Source organism: Microcebus murinus, chromosome 18 (genome assembly GCF_040939455.1).
Source record: "Microcebus murinus isolate Inina chromosome 18, M.murinus_Inina_mat1.0, whole genome shotgun sequence".
NCBI lineage: Eukaryota > Metazoa > Chordata > Mammalia > Primates > Cheirogaleidae > Microcebus > Microcebus murinus.
Genome location: NC_134121.1, coordinates 57624586 through 57651543, shown reverse-complemented (window position 1 = coordinate 57651543; position 26958 = coordinate 57624586). Strand labels below are relative to the sequence as shown.

The 26958-nt window shown below is 39.4% G+C and overlaps 1 protein-coding gene across 1 annotated transcript in view; it reads left to right on the top strand.

Annotated features, from left to right (window-relative positions):
- GRB2 (growth factor receptor bound protein 2) overlaps positions 1-26958 on the top strand; it is a 74927-nt gene continuing 47969 nt past the window's right edge. The window contains exons 1-2 of the mRNA XM_012778799.3: positions 1-226; positions 10604-10818. Coding sequence (XP_012634253.1) covers positions 10741-10818 — 78 coding nt within the window. The 5' untranslated portion in view covers positions 1-226; positions 10604-10740. The remainder of the gene's footprint in view (positions 227-10603; positions 10819-26958) is intronic.

Below are 26958 nucleotides of genomic sequence, written 5' to 3'. Positions count from 1 at the left end.
GCTCTCGCGGGACCCCGACGAGGAGCGGGGAGCGGAAGCGAGGCCGCTGTGCTGCTTCCGCGACCGGGCGGCGGCGGCGGCAGTGGCGGCAGCGGCGGCAACGGTGGCTGTGGTAGTGACGGCGGCCAGAGCAGGTGCTGCCCTCGGGGAGCAGCAGCGGGGTCGGCAGCCGCTCGCAGCGCTGCGGAGGGGCCGGCCGGACGCGGAGTGGAGCAGCTGCGCCACGGTGAGTGCGGGCGGCGGCGCTCGGCGCTCTCCGGTGCCTCTTCCTCCCCGCTCCTCAGCGGGACTGGGCCCCAGGGAAACCTGGCCCAGCCTGGGGCTCAGTTCGAGTCTGAGCGGGCTTGGGTCAAGGAACGGAATCCCCAGGGTTTCGGATTTCACATTTCCCCTTTTGGGACTCTTCCTTTCTGGGGACCGTCCTCCTACGGCTCTCGGCTCTGGGCAGAACCCGGAACCCCGGGGGAAGAGGACGGGGCTTCTTAATTAAATCTCATGCTTTCATAACGAGGGTTTGCGCAGAAGGGGCCAGGGAGTAGAGAGGCGCAAGGTACTAATTCTGTGAGTCAGTCTGACTTAGCCTGGCAGGCGGGGGATTCGGTGTAGGTTGCAAATGTGATTGATGCTCCTTCGACCTGCACGGCAACCACGTCACCATCTCTTGGCGTCTTTGGGCCAAATCTTGTGCTGGAATCCACCGTGAGTTAGTACATTTGCTGCTGAAGCCAGAGGAGATACCTTTATTCGGAAGCTTTGGAAAATAAAAGTGTTTGAAAAATATTTGTCAAGAAAAGCAAAGCAGCAGCGGGTTGGAATGCACTGAGGAAGTATTTCAGCGGGTGAGGGCCCTGTTAATTTTCATTTGCAGCGCTCTCCATGTATGATTGTAAGCCAGATGAGTTACCATTTGTTCAGGAAGTTATTCAAGGCTGGCTTTAAACACTATAGAAGTGCAATTTGAAGGAGACTGAAGTGCACTCAGGGTCTATCTTCTGATGCTGTTGACTTAGAAAGGAGTCAAAAAGACACAAAAATTAGCATTAGTCTATTTTGGCTTTCTTAGTCCTCTTTCACTTGGTACTTCTTCAGTTATTTCCTTCCCTCTCTATCTACTTCTCTCCATTCCGCTAGGGACTCGAAATGCTTGTGTAATGCAAGTCATTTACCCCCTCCCGTTTCTTTCTAATCTACTTCCCCTTCCTCTTTGCACTCCCCTCTCTGGCATAATTTTTTTTTAAGTTTCTGCCCTTTGTCGCTGTTCATTTTCTCCCTTATTTCAAGATTCCGTTTTTCATTCTCGGGAAGATACTCTCTTCCTTGCTTTCATTCCTCTACTTTTAAGCATCCCCTGTGTTCCATCAGTTAGCCTGAAGGGTTGCTATAGAGCTACGCTAGACTTAAGTTCTCCCCCTGGGAACTGGGAGGCTCTAGAGATTGAATTCAGCCCTAAGTAATCAATACTGTGACTAGGTCACAAGTGTAGTTTGCATGTATGTGTGTGTGTGAGTGTGAGTTAGAGACAGGATCTTGCTCTGTTGAGCAGGTTGACATTTCGAACTCCTGGGCTCAGGCAGTCCTACCGTCTCAGCCTCCAGAGTTGCTAAGACTATAGGCGTGAGCCACCCAGCCTGTGTTTTAGTTATTTTCTTCTTTGTAAGGTTGTGTTTTTGTGCCTGCTTACACTTGACTTGCTTATGCTTTTTTCCCCTATGTCTGTTTTATATTGGTAAGGAAGATTGGGTCAATTTGGGGCTTATATGACTTCTTGACTTTTAGTGGGAGTGGTTAATGTTAAAAAATGAAAATCAACCATAGATCTATATTATATTAGAACAGAATTAAGATAGCCTGAAAATTTTAAGGGAATAGAACTTATTTAGACCATTAATAAGTTGGTTAAAGCCTGCCCATTGTAGCTGTACTAATTTATTCTTTATCAGGCTTTCTTTTAAAAATCAGTGTTCCAAGATCAAAGTGCTAAAAGAAAAACAACCCCTACTTTCTCTACATCAGTTATAATCAGACTTCGTTGTTTTTGACAGATAGAAATATCTTTGACAGAAAGAAATATCTTTGTTCCTTCCCATGTTCAAAATTTTCCTAATCCTACGATTAAAAAAATAAGTTAATTTTTGTAATCAGCTTTCTTTGGTACTAAAGACAAGCATTTAAATGCTTGAGGTTGTTTACTCCTGCAGCAAGTTATTCAGATTTGTGAGGATTGCTGGGTTTTAAATACTACTTGTTAATGGTACTTAAGAGATTTTTCTCAGTAATTTCTGTGATGTCGCATGTTGTGCAGTAGAGTTCTAACTGTTACACAGAGCAGCAGTAGAGTAATGGATTTTGGAGAAATGAAGTCATACAGAATAGAGAGCCATCATGCTCTCCTGAGAGAAATTAATAGTTATCTCCTTAGTTCAGACAGATATTTCTTTCTGTCAAAGATATTTCTATCTGCCATTAGTGAATGGACTTTGAGAGTCTTTTTTTTTAAATTTTGTCAAAGTTGGCTTTTTCCCAGGTGTGCCAAGTGAATATGCATTTTCATTTTATGCACGGACATTCTCATGCCTTATCTGGAATGCAAATTTTAAAATCTGGTTAAGGCATCTTTATGGTATTGCAGTGACTCTTAAAATTTGGTATGTATAAGAATCACCTGGGAATCTTTTTAAAAATAGGTTCTGGCAGAACTCCAGGAGGCATCCCACGGTGAATTGGTCTCTGAATGGGGTGGTTTTGATGCAAATGGTCCAAGGACCAAAAAAACAACAACAAAAAAACTTGTTACTGAGTGTAGCCATGACATGAGACCGGCAGCTTTAAGTTACTCAACCTAAAATTATACTTTCTGTATATACGAAGTAAATATTTAGAATAGCCTAATGGAATGTAGGTATGATTAGCTTTTATATGTGTAAATTTTTTTTCATTGTTAGGTCTGAGATGTGGAGTGATTTAAGTTTATACTTAATAGTGCTATTAATTTGCCTACCAGAGAGTTCTTCTGTGGCTGTACAGATGGTTCCTGACTTGAAAGCATTTTTGAACTTTATGATGGCACGATAGCAGTATTATTCTGTAGAAACTGTACTTCAAGTACCCATACAACCATTTTGTACTTCAAGTACCCATACAACCATTCACTCTCAGTATAGTATTCAGTAAATTGCAGGAGATGTTCAACACTTTATATAAAATAGGCTTTGTGTTAGATGCTTTTGCTCAACTGTCAGCTAATGTAAGTATTTAAAGCACATTTAAGGTAGGCTAGGCTAAGTTATGATCAGTAGGTTAGGTGTATTAAACACATTTTTATCTTACAGTATTTTCATCTTATGTATATGTAGATGGAAGTTCTAGATTTACTGTCAGAACATGTGGACTGATATTTGAAAAGGGACTGAAGATGCTAGTTAAGGTCTCTGGATTAGTTCTATATTATAATAATAAAAATCTCACAGAGCCCACACTATAGCAGGGAATTAATAAGCTCAATCTTTTGGAGCAAGCTGGAGATTCTGCCAGGCTATTTATTTATTTTCCTTTTTCTTCTTCTTCTTCTTTTTTTTTTTAAGACAGAGTCTTGCTCTGTCACCCAGGCTAGAGTTCCATGGCATCAGCTTAGCTCACAGCAACCTCAAACTCCTGGGTTCAAAGGGATCCTCTTGCCTCAGCCTCCCAAGTAGCTGCCTCCATGCCCGGCTCATCTGCCGGGCAATTTAAAGGCATCGTCTCCTTTAATTATCAAAATGACTTTATAAGGTAGGTGCTATTATTGTCCCCATTTTCCTGTTGAGGGATCATAGAGATTATAGAATATAAGTCATTTCTCCAGTATCCCCCTGTTAGTAAGTGGTAAAGTGACATTTAAATCCAGGTCTAACTGCAGAGCCTCAGTAAGCTTTTTGGTTTGTGTTCTTTCTGACTACAAAAGTAATTCGTGGCCGGGCTTGGTAGCTCACGCCTATAATCCTAGCACTCTGGGAGGCCGAGAGGTGGGAGGATCGCTCAAGGTCAGGAGTTTGAAAACAGCCTGAGCAATAGACCCCCGTATCTACTAAAAATAGAAAGAAATTAATTGGCCAGCTAAAAAAATATATAGAAAAAATTAGCTGGGCGTGGTGGCACGTGCCTGTAGTCCCAGCTACTTGGGAGGCTGAGGCAGTAGGATTGCCTGAGCCCAGGAGTTTGAGGTTGCTGTGAGCTAGGCTGACACCACGGCACTCCCGGGCAATAGAGTGAGACTCTGTCTCAAAAAAAAAAAAAAAAAAAAAAAAAAAGGAATTCATGCTTGCTGTAAAAACAGTGAAAACACAATTGAGGTGTATTATGTGGAAAGTAAAAGTATTCTATGATCTCACTACCAGAGATTATCATTGTTACCTTTCTGAGCTTTTTTTTTTTTGTAAGCACATACTGATATATTATTTTGCTTTACAGAAATGGAATAAACTATAATATTTCTGCAGTTTTTTAAATAAAAAACTGCAGAAACAGGCCGGGCGCGGTGGCTCACGCCTGTAATCCTAGCTCTCTGGGAGGCCGAGGTGGGCGGATTGCTCAAGGTCAGGAGTTCGAAACCAGCCTGAGCAAGAGCGAGACCCCATCTCTACTATAAATAGAAAGAAATTAATTGGCCAACTAATATATATACAAAAAATTAGCCGGGCATGGTGGCGAATGCCTGTAGTCCCAGCTACTCGGGAGGCTGAGGCAGGAGGATCGCTTGAGCCCAGGAGTTTGAGGTTGCTGTGAGCTAGGCTGACGCCACGGCACTCACTCTAGCCTGGGCAACAAAGCGAGACTCTGTCTCAAAAAAAAAAAAAAAAAAACTGCAGAAACAGTTTGATAACAATCTTGGTACTTATAGAGAGATATTCTATATATAAGCTATGGATAGTAATCTAATATTTTTCACATTATTGTGTCACTTTTTAAGTGAGATAAATCTGGAAAATAAAATTGCTTGATCCAGGTGTGTATTTAAAAATTGTCAAAAGATACTACCAAATAATTCCCCCAAAAGATTGAGCATATTAATTCCCTGGTATAGTGTGGGCTCTTGCATGGTTTTATTGTTACAATTTTAGTACCATGCCACATTGTCTGGCAGTTAGTGACTTCTCAAAATGTTGAATGAATGAACATCAGATAGGATGAAATATTTACCCAAAGTATTGCAGAGACTGGGTATTATAAATCTTTTAAAAATGTGCTAATTAGGCCAGGCATGGTGGCTCACACCTGTTGGGAGGCCTCCGCAGGAGGATGGCTTGTGGTCCAGAGTTTGAGACAAGCATGAGTAAGAGCAAGACCTCATCTCTACCAAAAAAAAAAAAAGAAAGAAAGAAAGAAAAATTAGCCAGATGTAGTGGCATGTGCCTGTAGTCTCAGCTACTCAAGAGGCTGAGGCAGGATCGCTGAAGTTTGAGGTTGCTGTGAGCTATGATGACGCCACTGCACTCTAGCCCTGGCGACAGAGTGAGACTGTCTCAAAAAAAACAAACAAACATACAACAGACGTTTCTGGTAAAAAAAAAAAAAAAAGAAAAACAAACAAACAAAAAACCCAATTAGTCTGAAAGAAATCTCTTTGTTTTAATTTGCATTTCTTTTTATATGTTTTAAGTAGAGTAACTTTTTTTTGAGACAGAGTCTCACTTTGTTGCCCATGCTAGAGTGAGTGCTGTGATGTCAGCCTAGCTCACAGCAACCTCAAACTCCTGGGCTCAAGGGATCCTCCTGCCTCAGCATCCCGAGTAGCTGGGACTACAAGCATGTGCCACCATGCCTGGCTAATTTTTTTCTATATATATTAGTTGGCCAATTAATTTCTTTCTATTTATAGTAGAGATGGTGTCTCGCCCTTGCTCAGGCTGGTTTCGAACTCCTGACCTCGAGCAATCTGCCCGCCTTGGCTAGAGTAACATTTTTAACTTATTTTGAGTGACTGTTGTATGTCAGGCTCTGTCCAAAGCATTTCACATATATTATCTATGTTATCTAATTTAATGCTTAGTGAATCTTATAAGGTAGATATTATGCAGATGAGAAAACTGGGGCTTCTTTAAAAAGACTTGCCTGAAATGATAGCTGTACATGGCAGGGTCATTACTTGAACCTAGGTCAGCCTGCCTCTAGAGACCATGGGTAGTCTTAACACTAAGCTATACTGGCCCAGGAAGTGTCGTGTATTTTATTTTTTGTGAATTTTGGAAGAAGAGTATTAAATGGAAGAAAGAAAATAAAATTTTACAAATACCTTTAGGATACTACATTTTCAGATACAATGCCTATTGTTTGAAATGAAGGGTTAAAGCTATACTTGCCCTTCTTAAAATTCACTGCTAGAACTGAGATGGAACTGGAGGCTGTTACCCTAAGTAGAGTAACTTAGGAACAGAAAAAGAAATGCTGTATTTTCTCGTGTTTAAGCGGGAGCTAGAATATGGCTACACAAGGGCACACAGAGTGGTATAATGGAAATTAGAGACTCAAAAGGGGGAAGCTGAAGGGGTTAGGGATGAAAAATCACCTGTTGGGTGATGAGTACACCAAAAGCCCAGATTCCACCACTATACAATAGATGTGTATAACTGAATTTAACTTGTACCCCCAAACCTATTAAAATAATTTTTAATGTCGAAAAAAATGCCATTTACAAGGAATCATTAAAAAGAAATAAAAGGAGAGCAGCTCAACATTCACTCCCATAGTGACATCATCTCCCGCATTTGTAAAACAAACAGCAAAAAAAATCATTATTTGGGATGGGCTTCAGAGATATGTGCTGGTAACAGTTTTAGAGATACTCTCATTTGGCTTCAGCTTTTAATACACTACTACCCTATTTTCTTGGGAAAGAAACAGAAAAATCTGCTCTGTTAAATCATTATTCATTGTGTCTACTTTCAGCTTTCTTCCTTTTAGTAATAGTGTTGTGTATGTGATAGAACTTTTTTTACTGAAACACAGTCTTTTGAATTCCCTTAGCCTATGTGCTCTTTTGTATTGATAGGCTAATAAGCTGACCATGAAGTTTTCTGTATGAGATGCTAATTTTTTTTGGCACATCCATGGAAGTATTGATTTAATTTTCTGTTAAACTATATTTCACAAAGCGATAGTTACTTGGAAACATGATTTTCAAGAGGGTCCGTCTCTTTAAGCTTTCCCTCAGGAACCTGTGGCAGATGAGTAGCAGCAGGAAAGCAGGTGTTGAGAACTGACTTGGTTTATGTGCTGCTGCTGTTTTTGGTAACAGTGCCGTGGTCTTAAATCCTGAATAACATAGAAGTTTGTGTCCTGTTTTAGTACATAGTATCTTAACAGGGACCGTGCTTTGGCTTTCTGTTTGATTGCTGCTTTTCAAAAATGAAGCTCCTTATTTTCTCAGGTCTGCTCAATTATTCTTCAGCTTCCCATCATTGATACATAGTCTCAACAATCACAGCAAGAGACCAGTTCAAATAAATAGGCTGCAGAAAATATTGATAGCATGTAGCAGAGATTTTAGAGGTTTTGTTAAAAAGTAAAAATAGATACATTGGAAACTAGGCAAGTAAAACAAAAAAAGAAACCAAGCAGTCTTTAATGCTGGGGAAAATTAAAGGACTGGAACAAAGTAAGGTTGGTTGTAGCACATTATTTAAATCATTAATGAACAATATTTTATAATGTAACGTCACTGCTTAAGCCAGGATTTATGATATTACTGGAATAGGTCAGGGGGAATGGCTGGGGTGGAACTGCCAAGTCTTTACCTTTCAGGTAATGGATAATGGCTGGAATAAACTAAGAAACAGCAGCAGGAGCGTATTATTTAAAAATACTGTAAGTAAATACAAAGACAAAGCTAAAAACAAAATTGAGAGTGATTGCTTGTGGGTGTTGGTAGGGAACTGCTCTTTTTTATAAGCCTTTTAATAACTCTGACTTTTAAAATTACATACATGGGTTAGTTTGATAAAAATAAATTAATTACAGAGAGTGCAAGTGAAGGGATTTAAGAATACATAAAAATAAATACTCTGAGACTAATCTTTGTATTTTTAAAATATTTCCTAGAACTCATTTTTTCTTCTGTTATAGCCAGCACCACATTGAATATCTTAGGTATGGCCTGAAATAATAAACATTGGTTTTATTTATTAGTTACCTATAGCAGAATGTTTGGCTTTTAGAATTTGACTGAAAGACTTTTTATTATCAGATAATTTCTTTCCTGTTTGCTAATACTCATCTTGGTCTAATGTTAATATTCCCAGCTGGTTTACTGCTTAGTCCATTTGCAGCTATGCTTGATTAGTGCCCCAATTGTTAACTTTAGAACAAAAGAAAAATAACCACTCATGAGCTGCTAGGTGGTAATTATCCAAGAAAGGTGTCACTATAAATAATCTGTCCCCATTCTGTTGTTTTCTGCTTTTGTTTAGCATGTATGAAAACAGGGACTGAGCAAAGAAGAATGGGCCTTTATTTTCCTTAAGTAATGCTAAGGTCTAGGTTGTGCCCCATATTCGTGGTTGGAGACTCTTTACTATGGCAGTGATTGTACTGCCCTCAGTTCACCGTCACCTGATACTCCTAAGGGTTCTGACAGAATCTTTTACCTGCAAAATGCAGGTGAGTTTTTCTCTGAGAAAAGAAGCTGTGCTCTGGGTGATAGTGAGAGACCTCTGACTTCCTCTGTTTGACTTCAGCTCTGCTTCTCAGGCTAGTTAGAAACAATGTGGTGTTGAGAGCAGCTTGTCTGGGTAGACCATGAGCACTTATTCTCATGGCTAGTTTCAGGAGGACTGGGCAGCTCAGCTCTTAGTTTGAAATAGAAGTTATGATTGCTCTCCCTAAAGGACATCGACTTGGAGATTAGGATCAAAACAGATCCCAGGAAACATTTGAAAAAAAACTCCTCCACCCACTTGGGTTTCCTTCATTACAAAGAGATGGCAAGGAGGCCCTAGTGTCCTTGAAATTGTTGGCCTCTCTTTATGTCTGTGTGTGTGTGGCTCTGTGTCCCAACATTTCTGTCAGTGAGTTTTGTGTGGATTCTCTTGCCCATATATTTAATAGTATAAGTAATTCTATATATATGTATTGATATATGTCTTCTAATCACCTTTATGTTGATTTTTATATCTACAAAATCTATGAAGTTCTACATTAATGTATTGACATATAATCATATACATATATAGACATGCATATATAGTTTTATACACATATATGGCAAAACTGTGTCTATAGTTTATTTGCATCAGCCTAGCCCACAGCAACCTCAAATTCCTGGGCTGAGGCGATCCTTCTGCTTCAGCCTCCCGAGTAGCTGGGACTACAGGCATGCGCCACCATGCCTGGCTAATTTTTTCTATATATTTTTAGTTGGCCAATTAATTTCTTTCTATTTATAGTAGAGACGGGTCTTGCTCTTGCTCAGGCTGGTTTCAAACTCCTGATCTCGATCAATCCTCCCGCCTCGGCCTCCCAGAGTGCTAGGATTACAGGTGTGAGCCACCGTGCCCGGCCTGTTTGCATACTTTAATTGTACTGATTCTTGTTTGAGATATAATAAAGTACACTTTTGATTCAAAATTGGACATTTCACAATTTATGACCCAATATATGTATGTTTAAATGTCTACTGATATCCTAAATTCTAAAGCAACTAATGACAATGCCAGTGTTCATAAGCTTATGTATGTAAAAGGCAGTTATTTTTCTATTTAGGTTTCTATACCAATTTTGATGTTACCTGTATCTTTAGATAATGAAAACCAAACAGTTTTATTTCAAAGAAAAAAAATAATGTGGAGTCAATCTGGACTGCTGAGCTTTGGACATCTATTTCTAGGACTTGGGGGGACCCCAAAGGCTTGAGGATCTTCAGGGGACCGGGGGCCTCATGCAAGAGCACCATCTCCACTAGCAGAAAGCGCCAAGCCATCCTTTCTCTGGTTACATGAGCTTGCTGATCAGTTTGGAAGTGGTGGGGGAAGCTGCTGGTGTTCGTAGTCCTGAGTGGACTGAAACAGCAGTTCCTAAGTTCACTTTCTGCCCTCTTGGGAGCAGACCAAGGTTTAGTTTCTAGAAAAGAGCAAAGCAGCTGGAGATGAAAGCCTGCATTGCTTGCTTTTTAGTGTGAGTAGGGGAGCCAGTGTTCTCAGGAAACCAGAAAGGTTGGGAGGGAGGCAGGCCTGTTTATCTGAGGAGAGACAGGTGCCGTTCCCAGGGTGAGGCCTTTCTTTCAGTGGACTGCGTTTGATGCCTGGAGAAGAGAGAGTAAGGGGTGAGGGAGGAAAGGCGGAGACTGAGTGGGACACCAGCCGGTTCCTGCACACCGCGCACACCCAGCGGGAAGGAAGAGGAAGTGTGTTCTGGAATAGCTAAAGCAGCTGCCGTCATTGGCCAGCGGGCCTGTCAGTCGCCTGGGGGCTGAGGCAGAAAAGAGGAAGAAGGAGAGCCGAGCAGGGCTGTTGCCTGGAAGGGAGGGAGGAGGGCTGAGCCAGGGGGCGTGGGGGCTGGGACAGCAGGCCGATTGGCAGGGCGGGGCTGCCTTCGATCCTGGCCCCTTCTCTTAATTGTCCCTCTTCTGATTCAGGGTGGCATTGTGCGTCCCAGAGTGCAGGAGCGAGTCCCAGAAGAGAGGCGAGGCTGAGCCCAGAGCGCTGGGTTGCTTCAGCAGGGAAGACTCCCTTCCCCCTGCTTCAGGCTGCTGAGCACTGAGCAGCGCTCAGAATGGAAGCCATCGCCAAATATGACTTCAAAGCTACTGCAGACGACGAGCTGAGCTTCAAAAGGGGGGACATCCTCAAGGTAAGTGTTGATGCTGAGCACAATGCTGAGATCGCCTCTCCTTGTACTTACCTAGCTTTTTTCATCCAGATAATACACAAAGCTGTGCTCATTCTTTTTCATTTTATACTTTTAATATTTAGCATCATGTTTGATCTGGAGAGCTTGAGATAGACGTTGAGTTGAATATTAAATATGACTGAAGAGAGTTGGTGTGATGTGTGGTCTTTAACTGCCTTTGTGTGAATGCTTTGAGTATTTCTATTTGTAATAATTCAAGTAAATCAAAGTAATGTGATTATAGAAAGGAAGGATTAAGATTTACCTTGTATAGATTTATAAAAAATTAGAGGATTTTTAAAAAAGACCTAAACTTATTTATATAAAAGCTTTCAGTTTTATTTTACATAGCCAGAGGATTTTACATTCTGGAATATGATCCTGGTGGGTTAGAAAATCTTCCCAGTTTAGAGAGGTTGCTAGAAGTATATGCCAAAATTCACTTAGAAACCTCAGTGTATTTTTATTCTTTGTGAAAAAACTAATAGAGTTTTAAATAATAAGGTTAAACCTGCTATTGTACAAGTCAGATTTTGATTTTCTTAAAAGAAACTTGAGGAGCAATTACCCCATATTAAACTCTAATTGCACAAAAGAAACCTGCTGACAGTTTAGAAATAAGCTTCTTTACAGTTTGCAGCTTATTTTGAGTCCCACTATTTGCATGAGGATTCGCTCTCCACCTGGCACATGTTAATTATGTTGTTTACCCAATTGACTAGAGCCGGGTTGCCCTTTTGGATATGTAATTTATTTTTACAAGGGTGGGTGTTATCAAACAGTATGTCAACTTTAGGAGAGGAAAGGCTGACGTGTTCGCTGTATCTAGAGTTTTGACATTTTTTCCTCTGAGCCTTAGTCTGATTGTTGGAATTCGCCACCCATTTGTTTACTACCCCTGAATGAAATTCTTAGAATTTTATAAAGAGGAAGAAAGGAGAAATTTAGAGATATGGTCCTTTATAAAAGGACTTGTGATATTTCTTTTTTAAGTTATGTGGACCTATTTTGCTCTCATTCTCCAAGGGGTAGAGTTCTACTCTGAATAACTGCGTAGTAATTTCTTTTTTTTTTTAAAGTAATTTCTTAATGTTAGAAATGTAGATTGAACCTCAGAAGATAATGCTGAACAGCCCATTAAGGAGAAGAAAACTTTATGTCTTTGTGTTCATTTCAAAGCTGTGTTTACAGCACCAAGCTTTTTGAGGATTTTCTCAAAGCCAGCACTACATTGTCAGAAAGTGCACAGAACCATCTATAGGTTTTAGAAAGATATGTGTCCTCTGTTTCTATTTTCTTAGAGAGCTAGAAATCAGAACAAAACTAACTTAGACTACAGAATTACAGTTTCGTTGGTGTACAGAGGCGATTACTTGATGTTTTTGTAGGTGATTACTGTTTTCAGCAGATAACCGACTTGTGACATCATAGTAAGACTGGCTACTCAAATACCCACATTTATAGCCTGTGCAAAAACCCTTTTGGGCCTTTTTTTTTTTTTTAATAAATACAAACTTAGATTTCTCTATTAAGCTTACCCTAGAAGCTTAAACCTAGAAGGCTGGTAGTTCACATATTTCTGTAAGTTTGTCCCATTGCATTTTTTTTTTTTTTTTTTGAGACAGAGTCTCTCTTTGTTGCCCAGGCTAGAGTGAGTGCCGTGGCGTCAGCCTAGCTCACAGCAACCTCAAACTCCTGGGCTCAATCAATTCTCCTGCCTCAGGCTCCCAAGTAGCTGAGACTACAGGCATGTGCCACTGTGCCCGGCTAATTTTTTCTATATATATTAGTTGGCCAATTAGTAGAGACGGGGGTGGGAGGGGGGTGGGAGGGTGTCTCACTCTTGCTCAGGCTGGTTTTGAACTCCTGACCTTGAACAATCCACCCACCTCAGCCTCCTAGAGTGCCAGGATTACAGGCGTGAGCCATCGGGCCCAGCCTGTCCCATTGCATATTTAGCACTAAAGCAACAAATTAAACCAAAGCTAGGGATGTGTGGTCTCTTATTAAGAGTATTTGGATGAGAACGTTCCCTGATTTCTGTCACTAAAGTTTTTCTGGACTATGAACATTTTATAAATTCTTGCTTAAATTAGTAAACTCCTCAACAAGTTTAGAACACATCTCTCCCATCCTATTATTAGGGAAGTTGATACTACTGTTTAACATTTGCCAAGAAATTTTTATGATGGGGGAGAAACTGAATCAGAGTGTTCACATTTACTTTCAGATTTTCTTTGTGAAGAGAGAAAAATACATATATTTGGTTCTTTCCAATTTAATAGATGAGCGAAATAGGAAGCCATAGTGCCGTTATTGCTTTTAAACGGTGGCCATTAGCTGTTTGTTAGGAATCTTGTGGCTTTACTCCAAAAAAAAAAAGTGAGGATACAGTAGTTGCCCTTTGTCTCATAACTGTGTGAAATGGCTGGGTGAAGAGGAGGAACATGCTTTCTTAAGAGCTGTTAGTAAAAAAAGTGGAGTTTTCCTCATTTGGTTCTTCAAGGAGTAAACTGGCTTCGTTTGAGTTGCTTTTGATTTGATAATTCTTGAGGATGTTAGTTGTGAGCCAAAACACGTTTTATAAGTGGCTAGAATAGTATTGACTAATTTGATTGAACTAGGGATATATTTGCCCTCTCTTGGTAAAGGAGATGTACATTTCATTTCAAGATAATGAAATAGAATGGGGCTTATTGCTCTAGCTCTGATTGGAGTTCAGAAGGATTATATCCTCTCACTCTGTTAGAGTTTCTGGTTAACTTTTAGTTAATGGTGATTCCTCTTCTTCAAAAGAATCCTTTCCCACTCTCTGTCTGCACATTGACCTGTTTACTGCCCTGAGAAAAGATAGAAAAATAAAAACATTTTACTGGGAGCCTAACTAGAAGTGAATGTTTCAATATTTCTGCCATTGTTACTTTCTCTCTTGTAAAAACTTGTGGTTTTTTCTTGGTTATGGGAAGGGAGGGCAGTAGGAGGTAAAAATGGAAGGAGTTATTCTTCTATTGCAGGTTTCAGGGCTCTCTGGCTGAAATGAACCTTAATTCTCCCACTGCTGTAGGGTAGGCTTGAGATAGTCCCAGAGGTTCCACACTGTCAAGACCCCTAAATAGTCTACCCTAGGGCACAAAACACCATATGAGCTTGCCTAAGAGTTGTAGCTGCCATTAGGGGCTTATGCATAAGTAACTTGAAATAGTGCTGCATAGGAATTAAAAGATGGTTTTGAGCTCTCAAACCCGTGGTCATTCCATTCTAGAGCCATCCCTGGATCATCTAGGTGTCTTCTACTTTCTCTGGCACTGACTACCTTTACCAGTTTCTTAAACACTTTAGAAATAGGTCTTGAGTTCACCTTTAGATCTTTGTGGTGTCCTGTCTCAGTGTTGCTTGGCCTATTTCAATGTCACATTTAGTGAGCATCTCCCTGAGCCAGATCCTGGGATAAGTTGCTGTAAGAGCTGGGGAAGAAATATAAAATGTACTTTCTCCCTTTAGGAGCTTCTAAAATCTAATAAGAGAAGTGAGATTAATATGTAAAATAGTAAAAGGCAGTATATAAAATTAATTTTAGAACAGGAAAAGACCTTTTAAAAATCTCTTAAGTTAGACTTCTTATTATACAGATGAGGAAATGATGGCCCATACAGGTTAAATGAATCTATCCTAGATCACACAACTATAAATCCCTAGTAGTGAACTGGTATTTGGTATAATGCTAGAGTTGTTTTGCACACTGTACTACTAGAGTAATTCAGGAAAGGAAGACACTGGTAAGAGCTGATGTCAGAGTAAGGTGTGTGCAGAGGTGTGACCTGAACTGGACCTTGTGAGATGACAGGGCTAGGTGAAGAGAAGGGTGACAGTTCAAGGGAAGGGGTACAAGTGAAGCTCTGTTTGAGATAGGAAGGCTGGATTAAGGGTCCAGAACAAAATAAGGTATAATTGGAGCCAGATAAGTAAAATCCAGTAAGAATTTGATCTTGTCTTTAAGAAGCCTTGGAATTTGAAGCAAGACTTGTCAGTGAAAAGAAAAAAAGAAACTAGAAGTATATTTATTAAGTTTAAAAAAAAAAAAAAGAAGCCTTGGAAGGTTTTGGCTGATGATGAAAGTGTTCTGTGTGTGTAGTGGATTGCAAGGAGGGAAGCCTGGGGTCTCAAGCCTGAAAGGTTGCAGTAATCAGGTTGTGTGTTAATTGCCTGCCATAGCTATTAGATACTAGGAATGAAGGTGGGGTGTGGATTGAGAGATGCTGAAAGGAAAAAATCACGGGATTTCTTCCTGTGAGTTAGGAGCATTTGAGTGAGTCTTCTGAGGAAAGAGTCCCCTGTTGGTTATGATTCTTGAGAGTCAAACCCTAGTTTGGTTGGTTATAGTTTTCACAAAGTTTAAGTCTTGAATTTCAGTGCACAAGTCCCATTTCAAGTGTTTAAATTATCCTAAAAAATGAGCAAGGCACAGTGGTGTGTGCCTATAGTCCCAACTGCTTGGGAGGCTGAGGCAGGAGAATCCTTTGAGCCCAGGAGTTCATAGCCCACTGCAACCTCAAACTCCTGGGCTCAAGCGATCCTCCTGCTTCAGCCTCCCAAGTAGCTGGGACTGCAGGATCATGCCACCATGCCTGGCTAATTTCTTTCTATTTTTAGTAGAGATGGGGTCTTGCTTTTACTCAGGCTGGTCTCAATCTACTGAGTTCAAGTGCCTGGCCTGGCCTGCATTTAATTTTTAAGAATGAGTGCAGTTTGTTATTTGTGTGCTCTTAAAACAAATCATTTGTTTGCCTTTTATTATATTTATTTTGTCAGCTGAGTGAACAGTTTCCAAATAGGTGCTGAGAATGAACTTTCAGTTCCTGCACAAGACTTTTTTGGGGGACTGGCTGAAGATCAGTCTTCTCTCTGTTTGGAGAAAGAAATGAATAAAAAAATACAATATTCCTCTGGGGTTTTTCAATTTCACCTCTAAGCTGTATGGTTGAAGTCACCGTTGAATAGCTACCATTTATGGAACGTTTATTGTATGCCACTAAATTATAAATGATTCCTAATCTTCTTAGGCCCTGAAAGATTGGCATCATTAGCCCCATTTTTTTTTCTTTCTTCTTTCATTCTCATTCATATTCTCTTTCTCTCTCTCTCCATATATATATATATGTGTGTGTGTGCGTATGTGTGTGTGTGTGTATTAGAGACAGGGTCTCACTATGTTCCCTGTGTTACCCAGGTTGGAGTGCAGTGGCTATTCACAGGCATGATCATAGAGCACTGCAGCTTCAAACTCCTAGGCTCAAGCAATCCTCCTGCCTTAGTCTCATCTGTGACTACAGGTGTGCACCACCACGCCTAGCTAATTTTTCTTTTTTAGTAGATATGGGGTCTCGTTCTTCCTCAGGCTGGTCTTGAACTCCTGAGATCAAGTGGTCCACCTGCCTTGGCTCCCCAGAGTGCTTGGATTACAGGTGTGAGCCACCATGCCCGGCCCAGATTCCATGTTTTTAATCACTACCCAGTAGAGCCTTTCTGTATATACATGAGGTCAAATTAAGAGAGAGAGCCCACTTAGGGAAAATTTCTATTTTTTTCTCTTTGCTTTCTATTATATACATAGACTTCTTTCTGAATAGTCACCCAAAAGGTAACTTGTCTCCAAGTGACTGGATTTCAGGTGATTTTTACTCTCTTTGTACTCTTTTCAATTGCTTTACTTTAAAAGAACATGTATATAAGTTTTTTTGTTTGTTTGGTTTTTTTTGAGACAGAATCTCACTTTGTTGCCCAGGCTAGAATGAGTGCCATCGCGTCAGCCTCACTCACAGCAACCTCAAACTCCTGGGCTCAAGCAATCCTCTTGCCTCAGCCTCCCGAGTAGCTGGGACTACAGGCATGCTCCACCATGCCCAGCTAATTTTTTCTATATATATTAGTTGGCCAATTAATTTCTTTCTATTTATAATAGAGATGGGGTTCTCACTCTTGCTCAGGCTGGTTTCGAACTCCTGACCTCGAGCAATCTGCCCGCCTCGGCCTCCCAGAGTGCTAGGATTATAGGCGTGAGCCACCACGCCTGGCCCATGTATATCAGTTTTATTAAAACAATAAAGTTATATTCAAATAGTAAATAGTTAACAGTCTGCATTTAGTTTACCTTGAAGGATATTCCAGGAGGTTCAAGTGCTCTGCTCATGGGTTGGTTTGTTTTCTTAATGGCTAAGGTTTAACCTGACTTTAAATCTTTTAGGTTAAAGTTCATTGTGGCCATGTTCAGTATCATAAAACTTTGAGATGTTTAAAAAAGTGACCCAGAATGACTTGAGGAAAATGTTGGTCCTTTTGGCAAATTACTCCCCTAATTTCACCTCCTAGTGGATGTAAATGTAGAATGAGAGGCATCTGTAGTATTATAAAGAATACTGGGTCTAGGTTCGACCTGCTTTGTTTTATTTATTTAGTTGTTTTTTTTTGAGACAGAGTCTCGCTTTGTTGTCCAGGCTAGAGTGAGTGCCGTGGCGTCAGCCTAGCTCACAGCAACCTCAAACTCCTGGGCTCAAGTGATCCTTCTGCCTCAGCCTCCCGAGTAGCTGGGACTACAGGCATGTGCCACCATGCCCGGCTAATTTTTTATATATATATCAGTTGGCCAATTAATTTCTTTCTATTTATAGTAGAGACAGGGTCTCGCTCTTGCTCAGGCTGGTTTTGAACTCCTGACCTTGAGCAATCCGCCTGCCTCGGCCTCCCAAGAGCTAGGATTACAGGCGTGAGCCGCAGCGCTCGGCCAGTTGTTTGTTTATGTATGTATGTATGAATGACCTACCTGCTTTGAATCCCAACTCTTCCACTGGCAGATTTCACATTGTGATCTTGGATAATTTACTTAATGGCTTTGTGTTTTGGTTCTCCCATCAGTAAAGTGGGAACAGTCACACCTACCTTCCTAGGGTCATAGTGAAGATTAAAAGAGCTAATATGTTAGTGTGTTTAAAGCAGTGACTAGCACAAAGTAGACAGTAATTGCTAGCTGCTGTTTGTTCTATTAATGTTATTCAGGTGCACAGCTTTGATAAGAGGTGGTCAGTCCAATCCCCAGCTCAGAGAACTATTAAGTCACATGACTCTACCCACAAAACTGGCCAAGTGGTTGTCTGCTATTACTTCAAACTCAGAATTGTTCAAACCCCATCCTAGAGCTTAGCTGAAAGCACAGTATTGAAACAGGAATGTCTGAAAGACAAGTAGTTTCTCCATTCTTATACATCTGTGGTCTCTCTCAGAATTGAACCTGAAAGCAAAGAGAGGGATAACCCTACACAGTATCCTATTGAGGGCCTCTCTTTTGTACTCTTAAAATGGCTTAGTGAAGCATTAGGATTATGCTGTTGGCTGACAGTAAGAGATATTAGAATAAACACCCTTGGGAAAAACTCACCATAGTATTTACTGTAAGGATATTAAGGAAGGACTCTTTATCTGTAACTTCCTTAAGTGAGGCCCCATGGGTGAACATTTTCTCTGGTCTTGATACTGAGACGAGCCATATTTTTCCCTAACAACTTTAAAAAATCTTAAGGATGCCATGGATAATACTTCAGTTTGTTTTCTTCTTTGAAGGAAAGCTCAGAGCCTAACATTTTATCAAAACAGGTACAAGTTGAATGTCCCTAATCCAAAGATCTGAAATCCAAAACTATTTTGACTGCCAACATGATCCTCCAAGGAAATGCTCATTGGAGCATTTTGAATTTTAACATTAGGGATGCTGAACTGGTATAAATGCAAATTTTCTAAAATGTGAAAAAATCAGAAATTTGAAACTCTTCTGGTCCCTTATTTTGGATAAGGGATACTCAACCTGCACTAATTAGTAGCAGTAAAAGATTGAAAAACTTTTCCCTTCCTTAACAGTGGCTTTTATTTTCAATTAATACATTCTTTAGTTTAAAAGTAGACTTTTTTTTCCCTCCCAGAGACAGGGTCTCACTATATTGCCCAGGCTGGATTGGAGCTCCTGGGCTCAAGTGATCCTCCTGCTTGACTGTAGCTGGGACTTAACAGTGGACTTTTAAAGTCTAGGTTTAACAAAATGGCAGAAGCCTTTCATAATATTTTCCTTGTAAAGACATGCAGAAAGCATCAGTTTAGTTAGAAAGTGAGAGGAAATATATTTTGGACCTTGAAGCTATAGAAAGGAGTATGTGTTTTGGGGAATATCCATCATTACATGTCTCATTTTGTGTCATTTCATACATCTTTATTTTCATGGATAACTGTGCAGTTTACAAAGGAGTACTAGAAAAAATACATTTGGGGGCTGCCTTGGTGGCTCATGCTTGTAATCCCAGCACTTTGGGAGGCCAAGGTAGGAGGATCGCTTGAAGCCAGGAGTTCGAGACCAGCCTGGGCAACATAGCAAGACCTTGTTTCTGCAAAAAATTAGCTGGGCATGGTGGTGTGTACCTGTAGTCCTAGGCACTTGGGAGGCTGAGGTAGGAGTATCGCTTGAGACCAGGAGTTTGAGGCCACAGCGAGCTGTGATCATGCCACTGTGCTCCAGTGTAGGCAACAAAGCTAGACTCTGTCTTTTTTTTTGAGTGGAGTCTCACTTTGTTGCCCGGGCTAGAGTGCTGTGGCATCAGCCTAGCTCACAGCAACCTCAAATTCCTGGGCTCAAGCGATCCTACTGTGTCAGCCTCCCAATTAGCTGGGACTACAGGCACACGCCACCATGCCCGGCTAATTTTTTGTATATATGTTTTTAGTTGGCCAATTAATTTCTTTCTATTTTTGGTAGAGATGGGGTCTTTCGAACTCCTGACCTTGAGCGAACCGTGCGCCTCTGCCTCCCAGAGTGCTAGGATTACAGGCGTGAATCACCGCACCTGGCCTAGACTCTCTTTTAAAAAATAAAAAAAGAATATATTCAAATTGTTTTATTAGCAGTTTTTCCATTTCATTTTACCATTTAAGATTACTTTAAAATATGTCAATAGGAAAAAGAGCTAAGAAACTCAAAATCTCATGTAAATCCCTCCACTCCAGTATTTTTACTATTTCAGATCTCTTCTAAGCTTTATCAGTACACATATATTTTCATAATCCTGTCATTGTAGTGCACTTAAAATACAACATGTTACCATTTTCTTTTTTCTTTTTTTTTTTTTGAGATAGGGTCTTGTTCTGTCGCCTGGGCTAGAGTAAGGTGGCATCATTATAGCTCACTCCAGCCTTAAACTCCTGGGCTCAAGCAATCCTCCTGCCTCAGATTCCTGAGCAGCTGGGACTTAAGGTGCACACCACCACACCTGGCTAATTTTTTTTTATCTTTCATAGAGATATGGTCTCACTCTGGCTCAGGCTGGCTTTGAACTCCTGGGCTCAAGTGATCCTCCTGTCTCAGCCTCCCAAAATGCTGGGATTATAGGCATTAGCCACTGTGCCCAGCCTTCATATTAGTTTTACTAATTATTTTTAATGATTGTATAATACATCAAGTTAATGTTCTATAATTGGCTTAACTATTTCCCTGTAACTGGATATTTCTCATTTCTATGTATAGTTTAGTTCACTATCTCAAGGGAGGCTTTTGGTATATATGTTGCCCTATTGTCCTAAAGGGCTGAACAAATGGTTACTTATGAGAATGGCCCATAATCCCTAGCCAGAATACATAACAATAGCACAGCTAACGTTTAATTTATTCTCTAGTCTCCCTTAACAATAAAACATTATATCGGAGTTTTACAGTATTTTATAGGACTGTGAAATGATTAAATGTCTTTCCTCAGCATGTTAAATGCTTGACATAGTTTTTCAGACACATATTTTAGTTCGTGCTTTTCTTTTATGTGATTAATTTGCTTTTATAGTTTTGTCAGGTTAAATTAATAAGTAATTATGATAGCAGAGAAATTTGGCATGTATTCATAATTCAATTTTAGTTCTTTGAGCTAAATGAAGCTTTTATAGAGGGAGATCATTAATCCTAACTCATGGTTGGAAAAAGATGGGAAGACAGACAAACCAGGCTTTGTTTAGTTTATGCTGCAAATGTTTAGTTTTAAAGCCTGGAGGCTCTGCTGAGAGGTTTTGAGAAAAAGGTAGAGTAACTTAATGAAACATCCTCACTCACATGTACTGCAATATAAAAAAGAAAACTGTCATGTTAGTTAACAGTTGCTATTCTCTGGATGTTGGGATTATGGAGAATTTTTGCTTTCTTTAGTATGTATTTCTGTCATGGATGTTTTTACTTACATGCATATATTAGTTTTGTGATCAGAAAAGCAATAAAAACAAAAATACTATAATAGTTTTCCAGATGTCAGTTTACAAGTCAAACATTTTAGGGCCTATTTTGCTTTCTTGCAAGGAAAAAAAATCACTGTGCACAGCTTCAGGGAGCAAACTTGATTTATACTAAGACTGTTCTTGGTGCAGGCAGTACAGCATCTTCCACATGGTGGAGGGAAATTACATAGACTTTATTTATTTTTTTTTTTTTTTCCTGAAAAAATGCTGACTGATTTTTTTTTTTTTTTTTTTTTCCTGAAAAAATGCTGACTGAATAGACTTTATATAGAATATATGAAGATAAACTAGAAACATGTTCAACCCTTTTTCTTTATAAATAAACAGATCAGCTCTACAACTGATTTTGCTGCCTAGATTTTTTTTTTTTTTTTTTTTTTTGAGACAGAGTCTCGCTTTGTTGCCCAGGCTAGAGTGAGTGCCGTGGCGTCAGCCTAGCTCACAGCAACCTCAAACTCCTGGGCTCCAGTGATCCTTCTGCCTCAGCCTCCCGGGTAGCTGGGACTACAGGCATGCACCACCATGCCCAGCTAATTTTTTTTTTTATATATATATCAGTTGGCCAATTAATTTCTTTCTATTTATAGTAGAGACGGGGTCTCGCTCTTGCTCAGGCTGGTTTTGAACTCCTGACCTTGAGCAATCCGCCCGCCTCGGCCTCCCAAGAGCTAGGATTACAGGCGTGAGCCACAGCGCCCGGCCTAGATTTTTTATTATATCCGGCTTATCTTTTCCTTGCACCTGATGTGAAAGTAATGTTACGTCTTTTCTTGTGTACTTACTTTTGACTTTGGTCAGTCTCTAAATTGGATTAAAATTACTAACGTAGCCAAATTGCAGTTTTTCAGAAGTTTATTTATCCATTTCTCCTTTTTTGACTTCTGTGCACTTTTAGCTCCAGTCAGAATTCTCTTTTGTTATGTATCAATTTCTATAAAATGTTTGGCTTTGAAAAGTAGACAAAATAAATATTTGAAATTATTAGTGAATTTTAGTTATCTATTGTGCATTAAGAAATCAAATGTCTTCATTTTATTCCTTTGAAAATATTATTTGAATAAGAAATATTTATTAGAATCATTTAATAGAATAGTATAAAAGAAAGTTAGGTCATACTCCCTCCTGTTGCCCAGATAACTTTTTTTTTTTTTTTTTGAGACAGTCTTGCTTTGTTGCCTAGGCTAGAGTGCCATGGTGTTAGCCTAGCTCACAGTAACCTCAAACTCCTGGGCTCAAGCAGTCCTACTGCCTCAGCCTCCCCAGTGGCTGGGACTACCCCGATAACTTTAAAAATTAAAAAGCAAATAAATAAATAAATGTCTCATCATTAGAAAATTTATGTGACAAACCCTCTTCTCAAAGAAAACTATTCAAGGTTTCTGTAACCTTTCAGAAAAAAAATTTAATGCATGGAGCCATACTTACTTTTATTAATATTATACTTTCTGAATACAATGGGGGGGGAAATGGTGAAGCCGTATTCAAAATTTTATAATGAAAGTAAGCAGATATTTCATCTTTGGAGAGAAGAAAGGGGTTTCTGTTTAAGTATACCTCTTTAGAAATGGTAGTAGCTCAAAAGATTTCTGTGCCAGGCTATTAGAGAAGATAATAATGATTAAGACTTTTTTCAAAGTCACATGTTAAATCTGTGTCAGAATAGATCTTGAACAAAAGTGCTAATTGTACTCCACATCAAATATCTCAATGAATTTGTGACACATGGCTTCACTTAATGCTAGCAATGGAAACCAGTAGACCCTACAAGTCTTTCCTTTAAGTAAATTAATTGGTCTCCTTTTAAGTTTAGGTTACTGGTAAAGAAGAACCAATATTTTAAGTGTTCTCAAACTTGGAAAGTCATATGCTGTCTGTTCAGAAGCCCATTGTCTGTCTTCTCTAAGCTTGTAATATAACTACACCCACCTGAACAGTTGTTGCCTTTAAAGTCTTTAGTAGTAATTTTTAGATTTATCTATTAGTTTGTTAGTATTGTGTGTTAATGTCTGAGATTTCTGCATGTTCTTCCCTCACTTCATCTTCTCCCTATTAGATATTAAAAGCCCGGAAAAAAGGACATGCTTCTCATCTGCATATCCTCAGGTAATCTAATGAAAAATTCTTCTTGTATAACTTGATTTTGGGTTTGAATTTTATATAGAAAAGATTTTGATTTGCACTTGATTTTTTAAAATTCACAATAGAAAACAAAAACCCAACTTCAATTTGAAATACTGTGGTACATTTTCCCTTTTAATGTAGATATTTACAGCTATAAATTTCCCACTAAACTCTGCTTTAGCTGCATCCCATAAATTTGGGTATACAGCTTTTGTTTTCATTTATTTCAAAGTATTATTTAATTTCCCTTGTTATTTCTTTGACTCATTGGTTATTTAGGAGTATGTTAATTTCCACATATTTGTGAATTTCCCAGCAGTCCTTCTGTTGTTTATTTCTGTTTTAATTTCATTGTGATTGTAGAACGTACCTTGTACGATTCAATCCTTCTACATTTATTGGGGCTTGTTTTATGACCTACTGTATAATCTGTCCTGGAAAATGTTCTCCTGTGCACTTGAGATGAATTTTTATTCTGCTGTTGTTGGGTGGAGTCTTCTATAGACGTCTTTTTTTTTTTTTTTTTGAGACAAGAGTCTCACTTTGTTGCCCAGGCTAGAGTGAGTGCCATGGCATCAGCCTAGCTCACAGCAACCTCAAACTCCTGGGCTCAAGCGATCCTGCTGCCTCAGCCTCCCCAGTAGCTGGGACTACAGGCATGCGCCACCATGCTCGGCTAATTTTTTGTGTGTATATTTTTAGTTGGTCAATTAGTTTCTTTCTATTTTTAATAGAGACAGAATCTCGCTCAGGCTGGTTTCGAACTCCTGACCTTGAGCGATCCACCCGGCTCGGCCTCCCAGAGTGCTAGGATTACAGGTATAGATGTCTTTTAGATCTAGTTCATTAGTTATTTTTTCCCTTTTTTTGGAGGTTATGTTCAAATGGATTTAATTATCATGAAATTTGTCAGAATATGTAGTCAGCAATTTAGGAAAGAATAATGTGAGCTACTGAGAACACGAATGATTAGACATAGAATGTGAATGTGATGATTGGTATAAGAAGTATAGTAATCGACTTATTTAAATGCATGGGTCTGAATGCCATATGCAGAGTGTACGCCATGCAGAGACAATGCAGAGTATGTCATGATAGTTATAGCATTTAGGTGAATTCTTTTTTTTTATTTTATTTTTTTTGAGACAGAATCTCACTGTGTTGCCCCAGCTAGAGTGCTGTGGCGTCAGCCTAGCTCACAGCAACCTCAAACTCCTGGGCTCAAGCCATCCTTCTGCCTCAGCCTCCTGAGTAGCTGAGACTACAGGCATGTGCCACAATGCCTGGCTAATTTTTTCTGTTTTGGGTAGAGATGGGGTCTTTTTTTTTTTTTTTGAGACAGAGTCTCACTTTGTTGTCCAGGCTAGAGTGAGTGCCATGGCGTCAGCCTAGCTCACAGCAACCTCAAACTCCTGGGCTCAAGCGATCCTACTGCCTCAGCCTCCCGAGTAGCTGGGACTACAAGGCATGTGCCACCATCCCCGGCTAATTTTTTACATATATAAGTTGGCCAATTAATTTCTTTCTATTTATAGTAGAGACAGGGTCTTACTCTTGCTCAGGCTGGTTTTGAACTCCTTACCTCGAGCAATCCACCCGCCTCGGCCTCCCAGAGAGCTAGGATTACAGGCGTGAGCCACCACTCCCAGCCTAGATGAATTCATATGACTACTTATCCAGTTCCTTGATGAATCATAGCAACAAATTATTGAGTATCTCCTAGGTAAAGGGTACTATACATGAGTCTCACTTTGTGATAATGTTGATACTAAGAACCAGGGTTCAAGATATAAATAATATTCAATAATACACTGTTTTAAGCACTTTGTTAAAGGTGTACACAGGATGTTCTGACTGAAACAGACTTATTAATATATGGGTATTGAAAAGTTTTCTGAGATAATTTAGAAGCACTCATTACGGCTTTGTCCGTGCAAATATGCCTGACTTACTGAAGGCTTTTGTTTCTAACATTAGCAAAGCTTACTGTCAACTCTGAAGAGTTGTCAGAGTTGTCCTAGAACACTTAAACTTGGAAGTTAAATTGCGTTTCAGTGTATTTGCCAGAGTTATAAAAGTAGACGTGTCATATTGATAACAGCATGGCATGTGCAAGAGCTTCAAAATAATTATGACACTTCTTTTACATTTTGTAAGAGATTTTAGATAAGTGCCTTCAAACTTTATACCTCCAAACTCCACTCTTGCTTAAGGAAATACTCTGTGAAAACAGGTTTCTACTATATGTTTTTATGTAGAAAATACAGAATAGAGTTTTTAAGTGGGGCTGTTTTTATCTAGAACTTACCATGTATTAAAAATAACCCAGGCCGGGCACGGTGGCTCACACCTGTAATCCTAGCACTCTGGGAGGCCGAGGTGGGCAGATTGCTCGAAGTCAGGAGTTCGAAACCAGCCTGAGCAAGAGCAAGACACCATTTCTACTATAAATAGAAAGAAATTAATTGGCCAACTAATATATATAGAAAAAATTACTGGGCATGGTGGCGCATGCCTGTAGTCCCAGCTACTCGGGAGGCTGAGGCAGGAGGATTGTTTGAGCCCAGGAGATTGAGGTTGCTGTGAGCTAGGCTGACACCAAGGCACTCACTCTAGCCTGGGCAACAAAGTGAGACTCTGTCTCAAAAAAAATAAATAAATAAAATAACCCAAACTTAATACTATTATTTTAACTTCAGAAATGGAAAGGATTAAGCTTTTTATTTCTTTCGTCACTAGAATATGAATTATTTTTTACATTGTCCAAAGTGGCGTATGCCTAAGAACTTGTAGCTAGGTGTTTGTTTCTACAATTAAAAATGTCAGTGGTCAAAAGAAGTGTGGAATGGAATACCCTGAAGCTTTTGAAAGAAAATTGTTCAAGTAAGTAAAGAAGCTCAGAATTCCTCTTCATAGATTTGAAAACATTTACTTAAACTAATTATCAAATAGAAGTATGGAAGCCCCAGTATTCAGTGTTCTGTTTTTAAGTATAGGAGGATAGATGAAGATACTTATGTAACTTGGGTTCTCATCCAGGGTCCCTTCAACAGGGTCTCTTGTTAGGTAGAATTAAACTGTTACAGTATTTTTAATTAGCATAGATTTTTAAAAATTTAATTTTAGAAGATTTTTTGTATTTATTTTAAAAATTAGAGATAGATAGCACAGTGAGTTTCTGAATACCTCCCACCAGGTTTCTTTTATTATTAGCATATTAGTGTAGTACATTTGTTACAATTAATGAATCAATACTGCTACATTTTCCAGATTTTCCTAAAATCCTTTCTCTGTTTAAGGATCCCCTCCAGAATGCCACGTTGTTTAGTCATGTCTTCTTAGGCTTATTTTGACTGTCACAGCTGAGCATAGATTTTAAGAAATATATACATATTTAAATTTTAATGTTATTTTAGCTCTTTGGTAGTTCCTACTTAGGTAACAAATTGTTTTTTCTAAAAGCTTATAAATTGGTGTTTCTGTGGAAGATGATATTTGTCATGTAATGCATATTAATGATTTTTTAAAAATATATCTTTATTCATGTTTATCATTACACCAGATGTAAAGGGAAGTTGAGGTTAATTTTCCTTGTTTTCATGTGACCGTGAATGAGTTTGGAGGGGAATCAAGGAACCATCTCCAGGTGACTCAAGTAATCTAAGACCAGGC